Source organism: Emys orbicularis, chromosome 1 (assembly GCF_028017835.1).
Source record: "Emys orbicularis isolate rEmyOrb1 chromosome 1, rEmyOrb1.hap1, whole genome shotgun sequence".
Classification (NCBI taxonomy): Eukaryota; Metazoa; Chordata; order Testudines; family Emydidae; genus Emys; species Emys orbicularis.
The window spans coordinates 98,153,722-98,172,491 of record NC_088683.1 but is presented as its reverse complement, the minus strand read 5'-3'; the positions used below and the strand labels follow the sequence as shown (position 1 = coordinate 98,172,491).

Sequence of the window (18,770 nt, the reverse complement as noted above, 5' to 3'; positions counted from 1 at the left end):
ACTTGTATTCCAGCAGTGCTTTGAGACGCTAACCAAAATCAGGGCCCCATTGTGCTAGGTGCTGTGCAAACACATAGTGAGAGACAGTCCCTGGCCCAAAGAGCTTACAAACAAACAGACACAGGTGAGAGAAAGGCATGATTATTATCCCCCTTTTACAGAAGGGGAGCGGAGGCACAGAGAGATGAGTGACTTACCCAAAGTCACAGAGGTGATGGCAGAGCCAAAAAATGAACCCAGATCTCCTTAGTCTCCAGAAGTGTCTTATCCACAAGAGCAACCTTTCTCCCTAAGTAGCCCGGGCTCCTCAGCCTTACCTAAACCCAGGCCTAACCTACACACTTACTTCAGTATAACTGCGTCGCTCAGGAAAAATCCACCCCCCTGAGCAATGTAGTTATACCGACCTAACCCACCGTGTAGACAGCGTTATGGCATCAGGAGAGCTTCTCCCGCTGACACAGCTACCGCCTCTCAGGGAGGCAGAGCTATTATGCCGATAGGAGAGCTCTCGCCCACTGGCTTAGAGCGTCTTCACCAGAAGTGCTACAGCGGCGCAGCTGCATCGGTGCAGCTGTGCCGATGCACGTTTCTAGTGTAGACCAGCCCTGCTGGCTCCAGGACTCTGCAGGAGCTGAACGCTTACCGGAGTTTGAAATCTACTTCCCTCCCCTGGGTTCACTTTGTAGGGTTCCCCTTTTGATTACAGCCAGACCTCCCACTTGTCTCTTTGCCCCACTCACTTCCCCATCTAAACTGTCTCCCTCTCCCCACCATCAGTAGATCCAGGGACTATGCCCCCAATATGGGCACCTAGCCGTGGCTGCACCAGTGCTGATTCTCATTCAGCAAGAGTCCAGATTGCAGAGGCAGCCTCGGGGTCATGGTGGGAAGGAGTGTCTGCTCAGCACATCACGCTTTTTTGCTCCTTGTCTCTTGGCGCTGCCATATCGCCTGTTTCAGCTTTCCCATGTCATCCACCAGCACCTCCTTCTGGCCTCCCTTTGCCATGCACACCCGCACCATGTCCAGTACTCGCTGGAGCCGCCGGTCCAGAGCTTCCAGGTGAGGCTCTGATAGGACTGGTGAGAGGCGGTCTGAGGCCAGCGCCTCCCGCATGACGTCACTGAGGCGGTACGGCTCCGTGGCAAGCAGCTGCAAGCGCAAGAATGTCGACTTCTTGATACTAAGAGTGGGGGTGGGTGGCAGGGAAGAAAGGAGAAAAGAAAAATCAACCAAGCCCTGACAACACCTGCTATTCATGCAGTGCTGTCCAGCCTGACTGATCCCAAAGTGCTTTGCAGACAGTATATGCAGGAATCGCTCGCCCACTGCTGAAACCGACACCTCTGGGGTGGGGCGCAGCAGCCACTCTACACCATGTGACAGAGATCCTGCTTTTTCACTTTAAAAATCCAGTCACCCAAGCCCAGACAGGGCACTTCCTGAACCAGAACAATCAGACTTCCACTGATTCCTTAGAAAGTTACCCCCTCTGGGGTGGAACTGGGCAGGAGGGAAGGGGTAAAGAGAGCCATTACCTGCAGCACTGCTGGAGAGGGGCCAGGATGGACATTTCATCATGAGAATGTCTCCCAAATCTAAGGAGAGCAAAGACAGTGTTGATTATGAGTGTAATGTGCCCCTTATGGGCTGTGCAATATTGTCCAGCCCACCTGGGCCAGAGACCTCAACAGCAATATGGCAATGACATCACAAGTGATGTCTGGGCTGCCACATCATTCCCAGCATGTGCAGAGACACCCCCTGCCAGATCCTTCCCATGGCCTCCCTGTGTCTGCTGTTCTCCATACTCCTTGTCAGCAGGAGTCCATCTCCCACTCTTACCCTCGGCCGTTGTCCAGGTGAAGCAGGAAGGTGTCATTACCAAACTTCTCAAAGGTCTCATAGTGGTGTCGGTCCATGTTACCTGCAGAAGGGAGAGGAGAATGGGGACAGGGGAAGGGCAAAGGGGAAGGGGGAAAGCAGCAGAGAAGATAAATTGGACATTCTGCTTCAAGCACATCCTGAGCTCCAGGGATAGAGTAGAGAAAGAGCATGTCTACACTACAAAATTACGTTGACCTAAGTTACGTCGACACAGCCACCACAGTAATTAAATCACTTTTGCCTGTCCACACTATGCTCCTTGTGTCAGCAGTGCATGTCCTCACCAGGAGCCAGGGGCACTGATTTAACTGTCAGTGTGGGGCATTGTGGGACGGCTTCTGAAAGGCAGCAATGGTTGATGTAAGCAACGCAGTGTCTACACAGACACTGCATCGACCTAACCATGTCGACCTAAGCACTACACCTCTTGTGAAGGTGGAGTTATTAAGTCGGCATAGTGGGTGAGTTTAAGTTACATCAGCAGGAGCAACATTGTAGCATAAACACTTACAGAGTTAGGTTGACGTAAGCTGCCTTATGTCGACCTAACTCTGCAGTGTAGACCAAGGCAAAGAAAGTGTCTCATGGCGGGGAGAGGCTGAATTAGGGCTGTATGTAGCCTTTCTCCTTTAGAGATGTGGGTTGAACTTCTAGTGGGTCATCAGTGAAATGAGTTTGGTGGGCCTCAAAATCACTGCCTTGTTTGACAGGAGTGGCTATTTCTCTTCAGGGGAGGTCCCAGACTAGGACAGTGGGGGATGCTACAGCTCAGGTCTGTGTGCTTGTAGTGTGGGGAAATGGAACTGCAGGAGAGAGCTGCATGCCAGGACTGAAGTGCAAAGGTACAGCTGTAGGTACGGTGGGATTGGGCAGGACTGGACTAGCTGGGAGTAGAGTGGAGCAGGTTGGAACTGTGAAGGGAGTACAGAAGATGGCCTGGTTTCTATATATCCTCAGGTAGTGAAGGAAGAAGCTAACATATTTTTGGACCCCTGATTATTTTTGAACATCCATAGAGATCATCAGAGACTAGAACAAAGCAGTTGAGATGCTGATCTTTAAAAAAGGAAAGAAGAATGATCCTAGCAATCACCACCCAGGATAATGGAGCCATGTGAGCAATAAACAGCACAAGATTTATCAATAATAGATCTTGTCAGTCAAACTCTCCTGCTTTTTAGATAAAATTACAAAGTCAATGGATCTTAGTAAAACATTGGATACTGTGGCTCACAGAATCTTACTCTTAAAATTGATGTCGATATCATCTTGGATATGTCACTGTCCTGTGGACTGGAACCTGGTTGGAAACTCTAAGAAAGACTAGCAAGCAATGACACAGTCGTGAGTTGGAGGAGCAGCCTAGAGAGGGGTACTGCAGAGATAAGTGGTGGAGCCATCTCATTTAACATCTGGAAGAGGGAGTGAATAGTATGTTAATGGCTTTCACAGATGGTACTAAACTGGAAGGAGCCGCAAACCCCAGTGAGGAGAGAGAAATAACAAAAGGGATTTAAGGGCTTGTCTACACACAACAATTGTACTGCTTTAACTATACTGCTACAGCTAAATCAGCCATGGTTCCTGGTTCCCCCGTGAGGAATTGCCATGAGATGCATTCCAACTTCACCCTAATTAAAGCAAAAGCTATAGGCTAAGATATTATGCTGAGCAAGGCTTTTGACAGAATTGTACCAGCAGCAGGTGGGATTGACACAGAGCTCTAAAGAGAGCACATCAGACTTTGCTGGATGTGCTAGGGATCCTGGCAATCTGATTTTGTCTGCACCTGGACACCCTGCTCAGGGACAAAATATGAAGCAGCTCATGTCCACAAACTGTTTTTTCACACCCTGCTGACAGATTTATTGACAGCAGCATTCAGACTGAACTGTGACCTCACCTGCAGTGACCTCAAGAGAAGCAAGGTCTGATGAATTTCTGCTTGAACACATGGATTCAGCGGTAGTACTGGAAGCAAAAAGGCAGCAGAAACTGATTGGATCTGCTTGTCTCCAGATACCAAAATTCAGTCTCATGGAAGACTTACTATGGCAGGACCCTGAGAACTGTAAGGTACTGTAAATGGCCAGGGAAAATAAACTCCAGTAGAGTTAAGCAGCTAATCATGACAACAGAGATAAGCAGACAAGTCACGACTGATGGTCAATCAAGCCCAGCCCCCTCTCTTTAGCAATGGCCAGTGCAATACACTTGAGAGGAAAGTTTAACACTTGCTTAATGGACAATTTATCCAATAATATGCCTATGTGGGGAAACAAGTGAAATAAGCTAATGGGGAAGATCTCCAAAGTCCCTTGCAGGACAGTGTTGAGGTACCAGCCAAGGAGATACCAGGGATGTAGCTGTTGTCCAAGCTGCAGAAAGAAGAGTCGAGAAGAAAAATGGTGACCACTATTCCAGTATGTCGTCAGGCGTAAGGCATCCGGGTGCAGGAAAAGGCCTGCACCAGAGAGTGAATACTGGCTAGCACAATGACACAGGCCAAGATTTTAAAAGGTGATGATTAGTGATTTGGGGTCCCTGATCTGGACAGCTTAAAAGGCCTGATTTGCAGAGGGCCAGTACTCAGCACCTTCTGACAATCAGGCCACTTTAAGATGTCTCAAGTTGGGCATCTAAAATCACTCAACACTTTTGAAAGTCTTGGCCATAGTTCCACATTTATTCCAGAGGAAGAAAATTAGAGAGAGGGAGGCATCGTCTGTTACAGACCCCTTAAAGTTTGGAGCATCAACATTCAGACATCTGCTTCAGGGAACAACCTTCAACTCTGGGGTCAAAGGACAGAAGTGTTTGAAAACATGGATAATGCTAACAGAAGGGTCAAGGGAGGAAAATGGCCTGCAGAGAAACTGGGAACTCCCAAAGAAGGAGTGAAGTTGCAGTGCTCAGCAATACATACATGAGTCTTATTGCTCCACAACAGCATGCCCAGTTAATCCATCTGGTGGTATTTGATAGGGTGTAACCTGAACTGAATCCAGGAAAAGGAAGAGGCAGATAAGTAGCAGAATAAAAATCGAGAAAGGGATGAAAGAGAAGAGATCACTGAGGACAAATCTAAGACATTAATTTCAAAGTCTAAGTTGTGTGTGGGACTTGGAGGATCAATCTATCCCCAGCATGGAGCTGAGACTGAAGGCCTCCAACTATTCCCACTGCAACAATCTGGGGCACCCTGAAAGCTATTAATGAACAATAGCCATAAATGGAGCAGAAGTAAGTCCAATGGCACCAGCAGCAAAATCAGCCTAACTGCTTGCATCAGTGACAAAAGATAGTGGAAAAGGGAAACTATCCAAGTTATGTAACCAGTTAAAGAAATTGGGACTCAGCAGAGACAACAAACAAGCAGTGATCTAGACATGCTCTTCAGATCCCTAAGTGAACAGAACATTGTGAACAGCACCGAGGCATGGCACTGGAATACGTCCATAGCAAAGAAGAAGGGTATGAAACAGGAGGGGCAGGAATGAGAGTGGTAGGGAAAAAAAACACTAACAGCATTAGCCAGTGACTGGGCAATAGCCATCATCGTCCTTCGGCTGAATGCACCTGTGCAGCAAATGCTGTAAAACTGAATATTGTCTGTAGGAAAGGTAATGTAGATCCTACTGTTCAACAGCTTGGAGATACGTTAAAAACACCAGCCACCCAGTGTAAGAGCACAAGACATATAGGCCACATAGATTTACATCCCATATGGCCCCACTGAAGTAAATGTAAGTTCTTCTCCCATCCTATGACAGACATTCAGAACATAACCGACTGGTCTTTATTCCTGGCTTCAGTCATCAGATGTGGGGTTACAAAAGATCAGGTCCCTGTCACATGGCAGGAGTCAGGATGCACTGACTCTGGATGTCTACCCAGCAAATCAAAACCTGTGGCTGGCCTGCGCTAGCCAACTTGGGCTCACAGGGCTGTTTCATTGCTGTGCGGACATCCGGGCTTGGGCCACAGCCCAAACTCTGGGATCCTGCCAACCTGCAGAGTCCGAGAGCCTGGGCTCCAGCCAGAGACATGAAGTCTACACAGCAATGAAACAGCCTTGCAGCCCAAGTCCCGCAAGCCCACGTTTTTCTTTGCTGTGTGGACATACTCTCTGTGGCTACTGTAACAGCAGGATTTAACCATTTTTTTGCCCTCTTGCTTCAAAATAGATGGCACCATAACTCTAGCTGCTCTGAATGCCGATTGTGGGAAGGGAGAAGACAGATGAATGACAAAGCTCATAGATGCTATCGAGCCTTATTGCCTTGATTTAAAGAGTTCCCAGGGCCACAACAACTCAAGAATGGAATAATTTCAGCACAGCTATTTTCATTAGTTGGTACTATTTCTATGGCCTTTGTACAGGAAATTGTGATTTGTTGGCAGTGCTCGAAGGGGCGAGCCATTGGCTGTACACTCCAGCTCAGAGGATGCAAAAACAGATATAGAAAATGTTGGCCAGCTAAGCAAAGCAGGATGCTGAAGTTAGATGTGTGGGGGCGCAAACCTTGGCACAGATAAGATAAAAAGACACCTTTACTAAGAGGAAAGTAGCTCTCCCAGTGTAGTGTAGACCAACAATGCTGTAGTTTGGTCAACAAGGAAGCATGTGAAAGGACAATATTATACCCACTGTTGTGATTGTTACCCTGGAACACTTGATAAGCTGGACTTCATCCTCCCAAACAACAACCTGAACCTTAGTGATCTAGGGCAGGTTATTATGGTACCAGTGGCATTAATAACAGTCAAGAAGGAAACAGCTTTCTGCTGGTAATGGAGAAAGTGTAATATATAACCGGAGTGCTAAGAACGACATTTCAGAACGGGGGAAAGTGGATGAGCCCAGGGTTCATTTGGTTTAAAACAGAATTAAAACAAAATTCTGGAAATTAAAAGTTAAAATTAAGTGTAATGATGGAAATAGCTAATGTGGTGTGAAGTGCAGTACCAGAGTGCAGCCAATAGGGGGCAGAGCGTGGGACTCATGCAGTAACACTGAGTAACAGCTGTGAAGGGGTAGACTGGGAAAACAGGAAGTGGAGACAGATAAGTTCCCCAGAAGGGGCCCTGTCATTGCCCTGTGAGATCTGTCTGATCTATAAATAAAAGCAGAAGTGGCATGCAGAATCACGTGCCCTCAAGGATTTGCTGCTTGGCTTGTACTGAGCATGCTCACACAGACTGAGCATGCTCAGTAACACTACTGAAGCCAGCTGCCCTGACTCTGCCCCCCTACTATCTGCAGGCAGGGGTCATCTGTAGGGTTGCCAACCCTCCAGGATTGGCCTGGAGTCTCCAGGAATTAAAGATTAATCTTTAATTAAAGATTATGTCATGTGATCAAATTTCCAAGAATACATCCAACCAAAACTGGCAACCCTAGTCGTCTGTGAATAAAAATATCTATGCAAAAGCCTCAGAGCCTCCTTGCAGGCATGAGTGCATCACACGTGGGCAGATCTGTAGGCCCAGGCCTGGGAGGGCATGGGCAGGTTGTTAGAGGGGCACCCACTCACCCATCAGGAAGTCAAGCACAGTCATGTCTATGAGGTCGAGCAGGCGGGAGCCGCTGTCGTAGGGCGGTGTCTTTCTCACCTGAGCACAGTAATTCTGATTCAGCTCCCACCTTAGAAGAGAGGCCGAAGGGGGAAATCACAAGGTGTCCTGGGCTCTGGGACCGGGGGAGAGCATCACAGAAACTTCGGATGACTTCTTTTAACCGTTTGGGCTTCCCTGGGCCTTCTCAATCCCCACCCCCAGGAATGGATTTCAAGGGACAGTCCATGGTAGATGTCTAGGGTTGCCAACTTTCTACTTGCACAAAACTGAACACCCTTGCCCCACCCCTCCGTTGAGGCTCCGCCCCTTCTCCAAGGCTCCACCCCCCGCTCACTCCATCCCCCCATCCTCTGTCGCTTGCTCTCCCCACCCTCTCTCACTTGCTCATTTTCACTGGGCTGTAACATAGCGCCCATTTTCTCCAGCGCTGGTGGGTGCTCGCGCCCCCCCGCCCGTGGCCCCGCCCCTGGCCCTGCCCCATTCCAACCCCTTCCCCAAAGTCCCCACCCCAACTCCACCCCCTCCCTGCCCCTATTGGATCCCTTCTCCAAATCCCCGCCCTAGCCCCACCTCTTCCCCCAGCGCGCCGCGTTCCCCCTACTCCCCCCTCCCTCCCTGCCCCGTGAAACAGCTGATTTGTGGCACAAGCGCTGGGAGGGGGGAGAAGCAGGACGCGGCAGCGCGCTCACGGAGTAGGTGGAGCAGAGGTGAGCTGGAGTGGGGGGGGCAGGGCAGGGAGCACCCACCAATTTTTTTCCGTGGGTGCTCCAGCCCTGGAGCACTCACAGAGTCAGCGCCTATGGGCCGGAGCAGGGGGTTGGGATGCAGGAGGGGGTGAGGGCTCTGGCTGGGGTATGGGATCTGGGGTGGGGGCAGGGATGAGGGGTTTTGGGTGCGGGAGGGGTCTCTGGGCTGGGGCAGAGGGTTGGGGTGCGGGGTGTATGTGAGGGCTCCGGCTGGGGGTGCAGACTTTGGGTGGGGTCGGGGATGAGGGGTTTGGGGTGAAGGAGGGTTCTCCGGGCTGGGACTGAGGGGTTTGGAGGGCAGAACAGGGATCAAGGCTGGGGCAGGAGGTTGGGACATGGGGGGTGCAGGCTCCGGGTGGCGCTTACCTCAAGCAGCTTCTGGAAGCAGCGGCATGTCCCCTCTCCGGCTCCTACGCAATCAGGTGGCTCTGCGCACTGCCCCATCCGCAGGCGTCGCCCCACAGCTCCCATTGGCTGCAGTTCCCGGCCAATTGGAGCTGAGGAGCTGGCACTTGGGGCAGGTGCAGCACACGGAGTCCCCTGGCTGCCCCTATGTGTAGGAGCCAGAGTGGGGACATGCTGCTGCTTCCAGGAGCCACATGGAGCCACGGCAGGCAGGGAGCCTACCTTAACCCCGCTGCACCATTGACCAGACTTTTAATGGAGCCGCCAGGGACCCTTTTCGACCGGGCGTTCCGGTCGAAAACCGGACACCTGGCAACCCTCATGTCCCCCATCATGTGTGGCCGTGCTGTGGGAAACACCACCACCTTCAGTTTGCATCCCTGACCCAGCGCCTTGACACTGTCTGGACTCTGTACCACCTTCCCCACCCCCTCCTCTTCCCCACACAGCTGTAGGTCTTGCTGTCCCCCAGCCACATCTCTCCTGCAGCCCCCATCCCATTGCCACACTCGCCACCCATGCCACCTGCATCCTGAACCTTCCCTCCCAACACACTCACTCCGCCTTCTTGCTCTTGTGGTACGAGCGTCTCCAGGGGCTGCGCCAGGAGTGGCGTTTGGCCAGTTCCTTGTCGGGCAGAAGGGCCGCCATGGAGCCCTCGAGCTGGTCCGGTTTGCCACACAGGGCGTGCTCCGTGGAGCAGTAGTAGGAGCACTCGCCGAAGAAGCAGACATTGCTGGCTGGGGGGAGCCGGTCAAATCAGGATAGAGCAAAGGTCAGCAAAAAGCAGCAGTCCCAACCCCGCAAGGAGTAACAGAGCCTATCTGGTGAGTACGCTGGCACGCTGGCTGAGGAGAGCTCACCTGTAGGACGTGGACAGTAATTCTGTACAGCAATCCATCTAGATTAGAAGAGAGCAGGTCTGCTCTCGTTGTTCAGTTAACCTAAAAGGGCTCCAGTGTGGCTGGAACGCAGCAAGGACATAGCTGGGATCCCACTATCACACCCAGAGGCTGAAATACACAGCTAGCAGACGATTGATGTGCTTGGGGAGAGGATCTGCCCACTGGGTAAAGTAGTTGGGAAGTCCTGTATCTTGGGAAAGAGGCATTCAGGCAGATAACTCCAAGGGAAGATGGGATTCCTGGGCAGGTAATCCCTAGTGAGATGGAGCAACCAGGCCGATAATCTGGATTGGAGGAAGACATAGAACCCAGGCAGATAACCCGGGAGTGGCTCCAGAGCACTCAGGCAGGTGATCTCCATCCAGATGCACTGCAGATCATTCCTTAATTACATGTGGGTTGGGCAGTGGCAAGTGGGGTGTGAAGATGCGTGTCACTGGAGTTGCAGTTCCCCCCACAGGAGCCCAGCCAGGGAGCTTGTGATGGGCACACAGGCAGAGAACACTCACCTGGGGAAATGAAGAAGGTTCTAGCCAGTTTCTTGTCAGTTGTGATGTCTCGAATCTCTTTAGTTATATTCACCAAACGACCAGACACTGGGGGGATTCTCCGGAAATCCAGGATCCTTCGGGGACAAGGAGAGCACACAAGGAACTAAACAAAACACAGGACCAAAGCAGTTTCTTCCCTGAGTGCTTGTTTCACAACCAGATGGAAGATGGTAAGAACAACATCTGCAGTGACTTTAGCTAGAGTAAAAATGACAAGGGCTATTGATCACCATGCTTTGGTGTGTAAGATGTGGGGTCAGGAATATCTCCACTACCCCACTGTTGTAGTATTGCACAATTACGTGCAAATCACGGGGATTTTGCACCTTCCTCTGAAGCTTCAGATACTGGCAGGTGTTGGACAAAGGTTTTCGGCCTAGATGGCCCATGGGTCATTGCCCTGCTCTCTCTTAGGTGGAGATTGAATACAGATGATCTGATCCAATACAACAACTCCTAAGTTCCTGGAGAAGATACTCTAATGCAGCTTTTCTCAAATGCAGCCACCATAGACACATGGGGCCACCAGGGGCTTTTCTTGCGGCCACAGCTTCCTCGGCTGTGATTGGGGGGGATATGAGGGGGAGCAAAGCAGCAGCCCCTCCCCCTCCCTGGTGCTCCTAGATGCATGACCTTGGTATTGGTTGCTAGGGCTGCCAGCAGGGGTTGGGTCATGCCCCCCTCTGGAGACACCTGGGGCACAACACTGGAGGAGCAGGCAGCCAGTGAGTTCCCCAACTTCCCATGGGCAGTGGGGCTCAGGCTTTGGGCTTCAGCCCTGGGGTGGTGGGGCAGCAGGCTCTTGCCACAGGGCTTTGGTTTCCAACCCCAGGCTCTGGCCTCGCAGTAGCAGGGCCCCAGGTTCCAGCCACATGGCTTCACGCTCCATCCCCCACTCGCGGGGCTTCAGGCTCTGGCCCCCCGCTGCCTTCCCCGGCCATCCACCGCCCCCCCATTGCCCCTGGCCCCCGCTGCCTCCCCCAACCCCCATCCAGGGCTTAATTTGTCCCTAGGCTTGCCGGGGCTGAGTTAATCTACTGTGAAAAGTGATATATGTTTAATATCACTTTTCACAACAGACTTACTAGCTCGCCATAAATAAATTACAATGTTTTGGACGTGTATATGGGCATATTTATTTGTTTTTCCTAAAGCTAATTAAGCATTTTAGGGAAAAGTGTGAGAGCGGCCACCAGCAAGAGTTGGTGGCTGCACTCTCAGGCCACCAAATAAATTTGTCTAATGAAGGCTGGGAATTCACCAGAAACTCCCTGACTTTGTCATTGGGGAAATAAAGAATAGGTCGCATTGGGGCTGTGTCCTGCACCCGACGTGCAATGGTGGTAGATTTCAGTCGGGTCTGTCCCTAAGTAGATATTGGTTCACATCAAAAAATTACTTTACAATCTGGCAGGACAATCTGTGTTTAGGAGAGGCCTGTATTGGAAGCAGGGCCGGCTCCAGGCACCAGCTTGTCAAGCAGGTGCTTGGGGCGGCCGCTCGGGAGAGGGGCGGCATGTCCAGGTATTCGGCGACAATTCGGCGGACGGTCCCTCACTCCGCCTCGGAGCGAAGGACCTCCCGCCAAATTGCCGCCACAGATCGCGATCGCGGCTTTTTTATTTATTTTTTTTTTTTTGGCTGCTTGGGGCGGCCAAAACCCTGAAGCCGGCCCTGATTGGAAGTGCATGGGGTCAGTATTAGGGTACATCAGCAGAGCTGTGTGGCAGGCTAGAACTGGCCAGGGGCAGGCCAGTGGGGATCCTATGGGTCCGGACAAGAGTACATGGACAGAGCTGGATTGGGGGGAAGGCGAGGGGTGCTCTAATGTCAGGATTGAAGGGTATTGACAGCTGCTTTTATCAGGGGGTCCCAGGACTGCTAGAGTAGGAAATGCTGCAGGTCAAGACTGAGGTGCATTGCCAAAGGCATATGCCTTCCAGAGCCAGGTTTGGGCCCATTGAATAAGCAATCTGTGTGCGGGATCTTATAAATGAATGAACATGGAGCTGAATCTACATAGCATCGTAGATGTGCATGATGTTTTGGTGACATACACAATTATTTCCCCAAGGTGCTAACAGTCTGAATTAGGATTCCCCTCTTTCCCCACCAGATGGAGAAAGGGGGCTCCCTGCAGATGGCAGATCCTGTGGCTAAGATCTCAGGGCTGCTGCCAGCCTCCATTAATAGATGTACTCTCTGTCCCCTGAAGAACAGAGCTGGGAGCTGGAAGGGCTTTGAGGGGCTCACCTGTCCAGGTGAAAGGCTGCTATTTCTGCATTGTGTCGTTCAAAGTCCGAGAAGTAAAAGAAATCTGCTGGGGTCTCTTGGTCCCGGGTCTGCCTGAAATGAAAGGGAAGGGGGGGAGGGGAGATGGGACAGAGGAGGTTAAAGCCTCCAGTGCTGAGTCTAAGCCTGCTCACCACTATGGGGGAAACTTAGGCTACGTCTTCACTGGGGGGGGGGGGAGGATCTATTTAAGATACGCAAATTCAGCTACGCGAATAGCGTAGCTGAATTCGACGTATCCGAGCCGACTTACCCCACTGTGAGGACGGCGGCAAATCGACCTCCGCGGCTCCCCCGTCAACGGCGCTTACTCCTACCTGCGCTGGTGGAGTACAAGCGTCGATTCGGGGATCAACTGTCGCGTCCCGACGAGACGCGATAATTCAATCCCCGAGAGATCGATTTCTACCCGCCAATTCAGGCGGGTAGTGAAGACGTAGCCTTAGAGTCATTCACTTTCTGATCTAGGTGCATGTTTTATGTCACTTCCCTCTCCAAACTCACTGTGGACACCAGAGCTGTGGAAACCACCTCCCATCCCCATTCATTAACTGCCTCAGTGTCACCCCATCGTTTGCTATATGTTTCATAGAATCATAGATTCCAAGGCCAGAAGGGACCATTATGATCATCTAGCTCAGTGGTTCTCAACCCCTGGGGCTGCTTGTGGCCCAATCAGCACACAGCTGCAGCCCTCGTGACGCCCTCAGGGCCATACAGCACACAGCTGCAGCCCACATAATACATAGAGAGCTGCATATGTGGCCCACAATGGTAAATAGGTTGAGAACCACTTATCTAGCCTGACCTCCTGTATAACCCAGGCCATAGAACTTCCCCCAAATCATTCCTCAAGCAGATCTTTAGAAAAACATCCAGTCTTGATTTAAAAATTGCCAGTGATGGAAAATCCACCACGGCCCTCGGTAAATTGTCCCAATGATTGATTACTCTCACCATTAAAAATTTACATCTTATTTCCAGTCTGCATTTGTCTAGCTTCCACTTCCAGCCATTGGGTCATGCTACACCTTTCTCTGCTAGGCTGAAGAGCCCATTATCAAATATTTGTCCCCCATACAGATACTTATAGCCTATAAACAAGTCACCCCTTAACTGTCTCTTTGTTAAGCTAAATAGATTGAGCTCCTTGAGTCTATCATTGTGTCAGGTGTGTTTCCTAATGTTTTCATCATTCTCGTGGCTTTTCTCTGAACTCTCTCCAATTTATCAACATCCTTCTTGAACTGTGGGTACCAGAACTGGACACAGTACTCCAGCAGCGCTTGCACCAATCCCAAATACACAGATAAATACTCCTGTTCTTTTTGCGGATACAGACTAACACGGCTGCTACTCTGAAACAGATAAAATAACTTCTCTACTCCTACTTGAGATTCCCCTGTTTATACATCCCAGAATTGCATTAGGTCTTTTGGCCACAGCATCACACGGGGAGCTCATGTTCAGCTTATTATCCACCATGACCCCCAACCCTTTTTCAGTCACTGCTTCCCAGGATAGAGTCCCCCATCCTGACATTCCTGCTGTTATTCTTTACATATACATGCTGTCAGGCCCGTAGAGAGAAATGAGCAGCCCCAGTATATCATGTTGGCTGGGGGCCCACCTCCTCCCATTTCTTTATTTACATAGACATTACAGATGTTTTCGGGGGCACCCTGCTCGGGACCCCCTGGTACAACCGTCCTCCCTGCCCCCCACCTCTCGTAAGTCCTACAAGTTGTGCAAACAATGTACAAAATGATCCACTCTGAGGATTTGCTCCCCTCTACCACAAGAGGTCGCACCACCCCATCAGAAACAAACAGCTGACCAGCACGTCTCATTTGTTCCCAGGAAGGAGGTGTCAGTGGGGGAGGTCACCACATGTCCCCACCAGCTTCCCTTATAGGGACTCTGGTAAGTAAGCTCATGGAATAAGGCTAGAGTTCCTGCCTCCCTCCGTTTCCTAGCTGGATTTCCTCACCACATAATGAAATGATTTAAGATGAGCCCAAGCCCGGGGTGTTTGGATCCAGGATGTTGGTACAGGCCCATCTCTGGAACTGACCGGGCCCTGGCCCCTCTCCTGCTGGCCTTACTCACTTCATGGGTTTGAAGAGTGCCTCTCCATAATTTGGGAACGTCATGATCAACTTCAGCTGGGTCCCTCCAGGTTTCTGGACTGAAATGATACAGATAAGAATCAGGGCCAGGGCAGGAGAAATAGGGGGAAAGAGAATGAGGAGAGGGGCAGACAGACAGACACAGAAAGGGGGACGAAAAGCAACGCAGGCACAGAGGGCACGCGTGGGGAGGCAAGCGAGACTGGTACCTGAGCCGATGATTTTCTGCGTAGCCAGTTCCTCCAGCAGCGTAGGAGTGACGGGGTCCTGCCGGGAGTACAGCTCATAGCGATTAATGCCAATGTGGAACCTGAGCCATGTGGGGTAGGTATCATATGGGGTCTTCCCGGTCGGAAGGACCATCTCTGCTTTACTGCTGCTGACCCTGCAGCCCAAAAGCCACCCCCGCATAACAACAACAGGGTTTAGGACACGCACAATGTACTCTCCATCTCCAAAGTGCTCCCTTATGGTCACACCAAGACAAGATCAGCCCCTTCTCACACATCTATCAGCAAACAAGAAGCTGGGAGGGGACTGGTTGGAGAGGAACATGGGTGGCGGGTATAAGAGGCTTGGGGAGGCTAAACCTCACCATATGGAGCAAGCAATGCTGGATGTGGCGCACCTCCCTTTGGAGGCGCGCTGACACGCCGCCTTTGGAGCGCCGCCGGCGGAAGCTCCTGAGAGGTGGGAATGCCACCAGCGCCCAGACCATGGCCCCGCCCATGCTCCGCCCCAAGGTCCCTCCCCGCCCCCTCCTCTCCGCCCCCTCCCCCTGTCGCTTGCCCTTAAGGCAGGAGGAGGCAGAGAGAAGCGAGCGTCAGGTGGGTGGAGCCTCGGGGAGGAAGCCAAGCGGGAGCAGGGCTACAGTCCGGGCACCGATGGCCCTGCCCCATTTCTAGGGAGCTTCCAGCGCTCAGATCCAGCCTCCCCAAATGCAAGAGTCACGCGCGGCCGATAGAAAGGAGCTAGGAGGAATGGCAATACAAAGAGAGGTGGGAGAGCACTCCCTGCTATTCCAGGCCTAGGCTCCTACACACACCTCAGACCTGACCTACAGCATCCCTGATTCTGCCTGGACTGGGCCTCTCCAAAGTGTCCCCTTGCATCTGGTCTTACCACATGAGAAGTATTTTAGGGTAGACCAAACCTTTGGCCCACAGTGCCTGCTGGGCACAGAAGAGGGAGGATGCATTATTTGATGATCCAAGAAAGATTCCACAGTATCACTTTAAGAAAAGCAATAGATTTAAACTTCTTAGCCCTGTTTTGCCTGTATTTTTACTTGGAGTCCAAATCTAACTGAATTCCCCCCAGCATAAGAATTACCACCGGTGTGTACAGTTAGTTGTATGATATCAATTACTTTAAAGGAGACACCTGTATTTATATATTTTAAAATGTCAGAACAAAGGAGATTCATAGTTATTTTCCAGAAACAACCTTAACACTAACAGAGGGTCCTGTGGCACCTTTAAGACTAACAGAAGTATTGGGAGCATAAGCTTTCGTGGATAAGAACCTCACTTCTTCAGATGCAACCTTAACACTGACCCTTTATCCTGACCCACTATTTCCCTTTGATTAGTTTGTCATATACATCTGATTTACCTGGGGAGAGGAGTTCACGTTATCTCTGTTAAAACTATCAGACAGTGTAGTTTCTGCACACTTGCATTATGATGTTACATTACAGTAGCACCTAGGCCCAGATCCTTAAATGTACTTAGAAGCCTAAATATCTTTGAGGATCTGGGCACTTGAGAATAGGGCCCCATTGTGCCAGGTACTGTACAAGCATAGAACAAAGAGACAGTCCCACCCCCAAAGAGTTTATACTCTAAATATACTCCCCTCCCCTGGAAGTATACTGAAACTACATCATCTAATAGTTCTACCTTAAACAACACATATCCATCTTCCAGATTAAATTATAGCCATATGACAGACTAATCCTCTGAGATAGATAGGGTTAAGGTTGTTTGTGGAATATAGCTCCGAATTTCCATTCTTTCTAACTTTTATTTTTAATAACTACAATGTGGTTCCTTTAAAGTAGCTACTATGTATTTACAATATTAATTACCAACTGGCTTTTAATTCTTCATCTAGGCAATAGTGGTGACACAGGCATGTGGGGACGCAAATAACCACATGCCAACAGTGTGATTGTTGCACCACCAAGTCCTGGGCAGATCAGAAAGCATCTCATGAAATGCAAGGCAGGAAGTAACGCTGAGATTGTAGGTAACTTAACTGTTGGTCATCTCATTTCAAAGGGGGGCAGTCTGGAGAACGGGAATGCAAATGGTTAGTGCTATGGAGAGGGGGAAGAGGACTTCTTATGCACTGAGAGCTTAAAGGCTATTGAGTTTGGAAAGGAGATGAGGAGATAGAATAAATATTTATTAGAATAAAAATTATATACTATAATGAATTGTATAGAGCTGGCCAGCCCAAAAGCTCCCATTTGACTTCCTTTCAGGAGACGAGGACAAGGGGGCCCTCCCATTACAAGGAAGTACATTTAAAATGGATTAAAGGAAATACTTGCTCATATCGTCTGATTTTGGCAGCCCAGTTTGAGACACTTTAAAGAGGCCTGATTGTCAGAAAGTGCCGTGCACCTGCCCTCTGAGGAGCCTCCAGTGGGGCTCGCAAAATCACTAGTGACTTCTGAAAACACAGGCCATAGCCAATAACTAACCTGTGGAATTTACTGCCGCAGGACAGCTGAGGCAAATAGCTTAGTACAGTTCAAAAGGAGGCCATTTATGAGATGTGGAATAACAGTGACTCTGACTAGGATAAAGTTACAATGGCCCATGCTCCAGGGCAAAAGCTGATCACTCGCTGAATTCAAAACCTCCCCACCCTCCCAAAAATATGGTATGGTATCGCACAGTTAGTTAGGTGCATTATGGGGATTTTGTGCCTTCCTGCAAAGGATCTGAGAGTGGCCACTCACAGAGGAAGGCCCATGGCTGGCTTTATCTATACGTGGGTAGCAGCTTAGGATGCCACATTTATGGTCATAGCCCTGTGCTAGAACACAAGGCTGGCTGGCCAGCCGGCATTGCATCCTGGCATTCTGGGATTGGGACCTGGCTCTTCTAAACCAAGGGGGGAGGAAAAGTGGGGACACCAAAATAATTATTTACCCAGGGTCCAAATACATTTCGGGCCAGCCCTGGACACGATACCACGCTAGATGGACCATAGGCTGGTCTGGTTACTGTGTTCCTAAAGAATATACTATGTCAGGTGGTCTCTCACCATTCATCACTCCCACTGCTTTTCAGCGTGAACTTCTCTTTGGGGTTGACACTGAAGAGCTTGTCTTTCTTCACCAGTTCCGGGATTGGGATCTTATAGAGGGGATGCTCAAAGAGTGCTGCCATCTTTGACCGCCCTGTCCATGCCGACTTCACCCCTGCCCACTGGTGCTTAAAGTCACGATCTCTGAGAACCGTCTTGCTTCCACCACCTGCTGGTGGCCTCCCTTCCAGTGAGCGGGAGCCTTTCTCCAAGGAGCCATTGCTGCCACTGAAATCCTGAAGGATCCGCAGGCTCAACTTTTTTTGGACTGAAACTAACGGGCCGGATGGCGGGAGGCCCAAGGGGTTCGCTGCTTTTGGGATACAGCTGCAGGAGCTGGGAGCAACTGGGAGAGCCAAGTCCAATGCCATGTGCATCAGGAGAGCCAAGAGGAGGAGAAAGAAGAGCAAAATTTTAAACTTCCTCTGGAGCAGAGTCTGCAATCGGCGTAACATCCTCTCCAGGCTGATACACGTGGCAAGGTGCAAACGTCCACGGGTGGGTAGGAAAGAGTTAATACTTATGCAGTGTGATCCCCTTGCCAAAAACAAGAAGGATGGAGAAGTCCCGAGCAGTGTAGCACCCTGGATTTAGAGTTTCAGTGTTAAAAAGCAAGGGCAATGCAGAAGTTGGGGTTTGCAGGTGAAAACTAAGCTAGCAACACCCGTCACCTTCTCTTCTGCTGCTGTTGCCGTTTCAGGACAAAAGGTGATTGTGTCTGTCCATGGCAGTGAGTCCGGAGCAGCTCCCAGGTCCCTTGTGGAGAGGACCCCCTGGATGTGGCAGCTATCAGCAGGACAGCGAGAGGAAGGGAGGTTGCAGCTTGGTTTATCAGTGTTGATAAGGGAAGAGCTGGCAGTGCCAAGGTTCGAGTGATCGGGGCAAGTTCCAGATCAGTTGCAGCAGATTGTTCAATGACAGAAGTGACTGCAGACAATCCCCTCACCTAAT

The 18,770-nt window shown here is 50.5% G+C and overlaps 1 protein-coding gene across 1 annotated transcript; it reads right to left on the bottom strand.

Annotated features, from left to right (window-relative positions):
- Window positions 1-912: 912 nt before the first annotated feature.
- LOC135891815 (extracellular serine/threonine protein kinase FAM20C-like) lies at window positions 913-18,274 on the bottom strand. Its single transcript, XM_065419485.1, has 10 exons — window positions 17,778-18,274; window positions 14,708-14,883; window positions 14,479-14,557; window positions 12,331-12,423; window positions 10,036-10,151; window positions 9,181-9,361; window positions 7,428-7,537; window positions 1,849-1,930; window positions 1,542-1,601; window positions 913-1,186 (listed from the first exon to the last, which is right to left on the bottom strand). The coding sequence occupies exons 1-10, from the start codon at window positions 18,272-18,274 to the stop codon at window positions 913-915; spliced, it is 1,668 nt and encodes a 555-aa protein (XP_065275557.1).
- Between the last annotated feature and the right edge of the window lie 496 nt (window positions 18,275-18,770).

Excerpts from the sequence above, each read along its gene's own strand:
- LOC135891815 (XM_065419485.1), bottom strand. The coding sequence starts at position 18,274 with ATGTTACGCCGATTGCAGACTCTGCTCCAGAGGAAGTTTAAAATTTTG. Across the intron at positions 14,558-14,707 it reads GCAGAAAATCATCGGCTCAG|TCCAGAAACCTGGAGGGACC; the intron begins GTACCAGTCTCG and ends GTATCATTTCAG. Across the intron at positions 1,187-1,541 it reads CCTCTCCAGCAGTGCTGCAG|TATCAAGAAGTCGACATTCT; the intron begins GTAATGGCTCTC and ends CCCCACTCTTAG.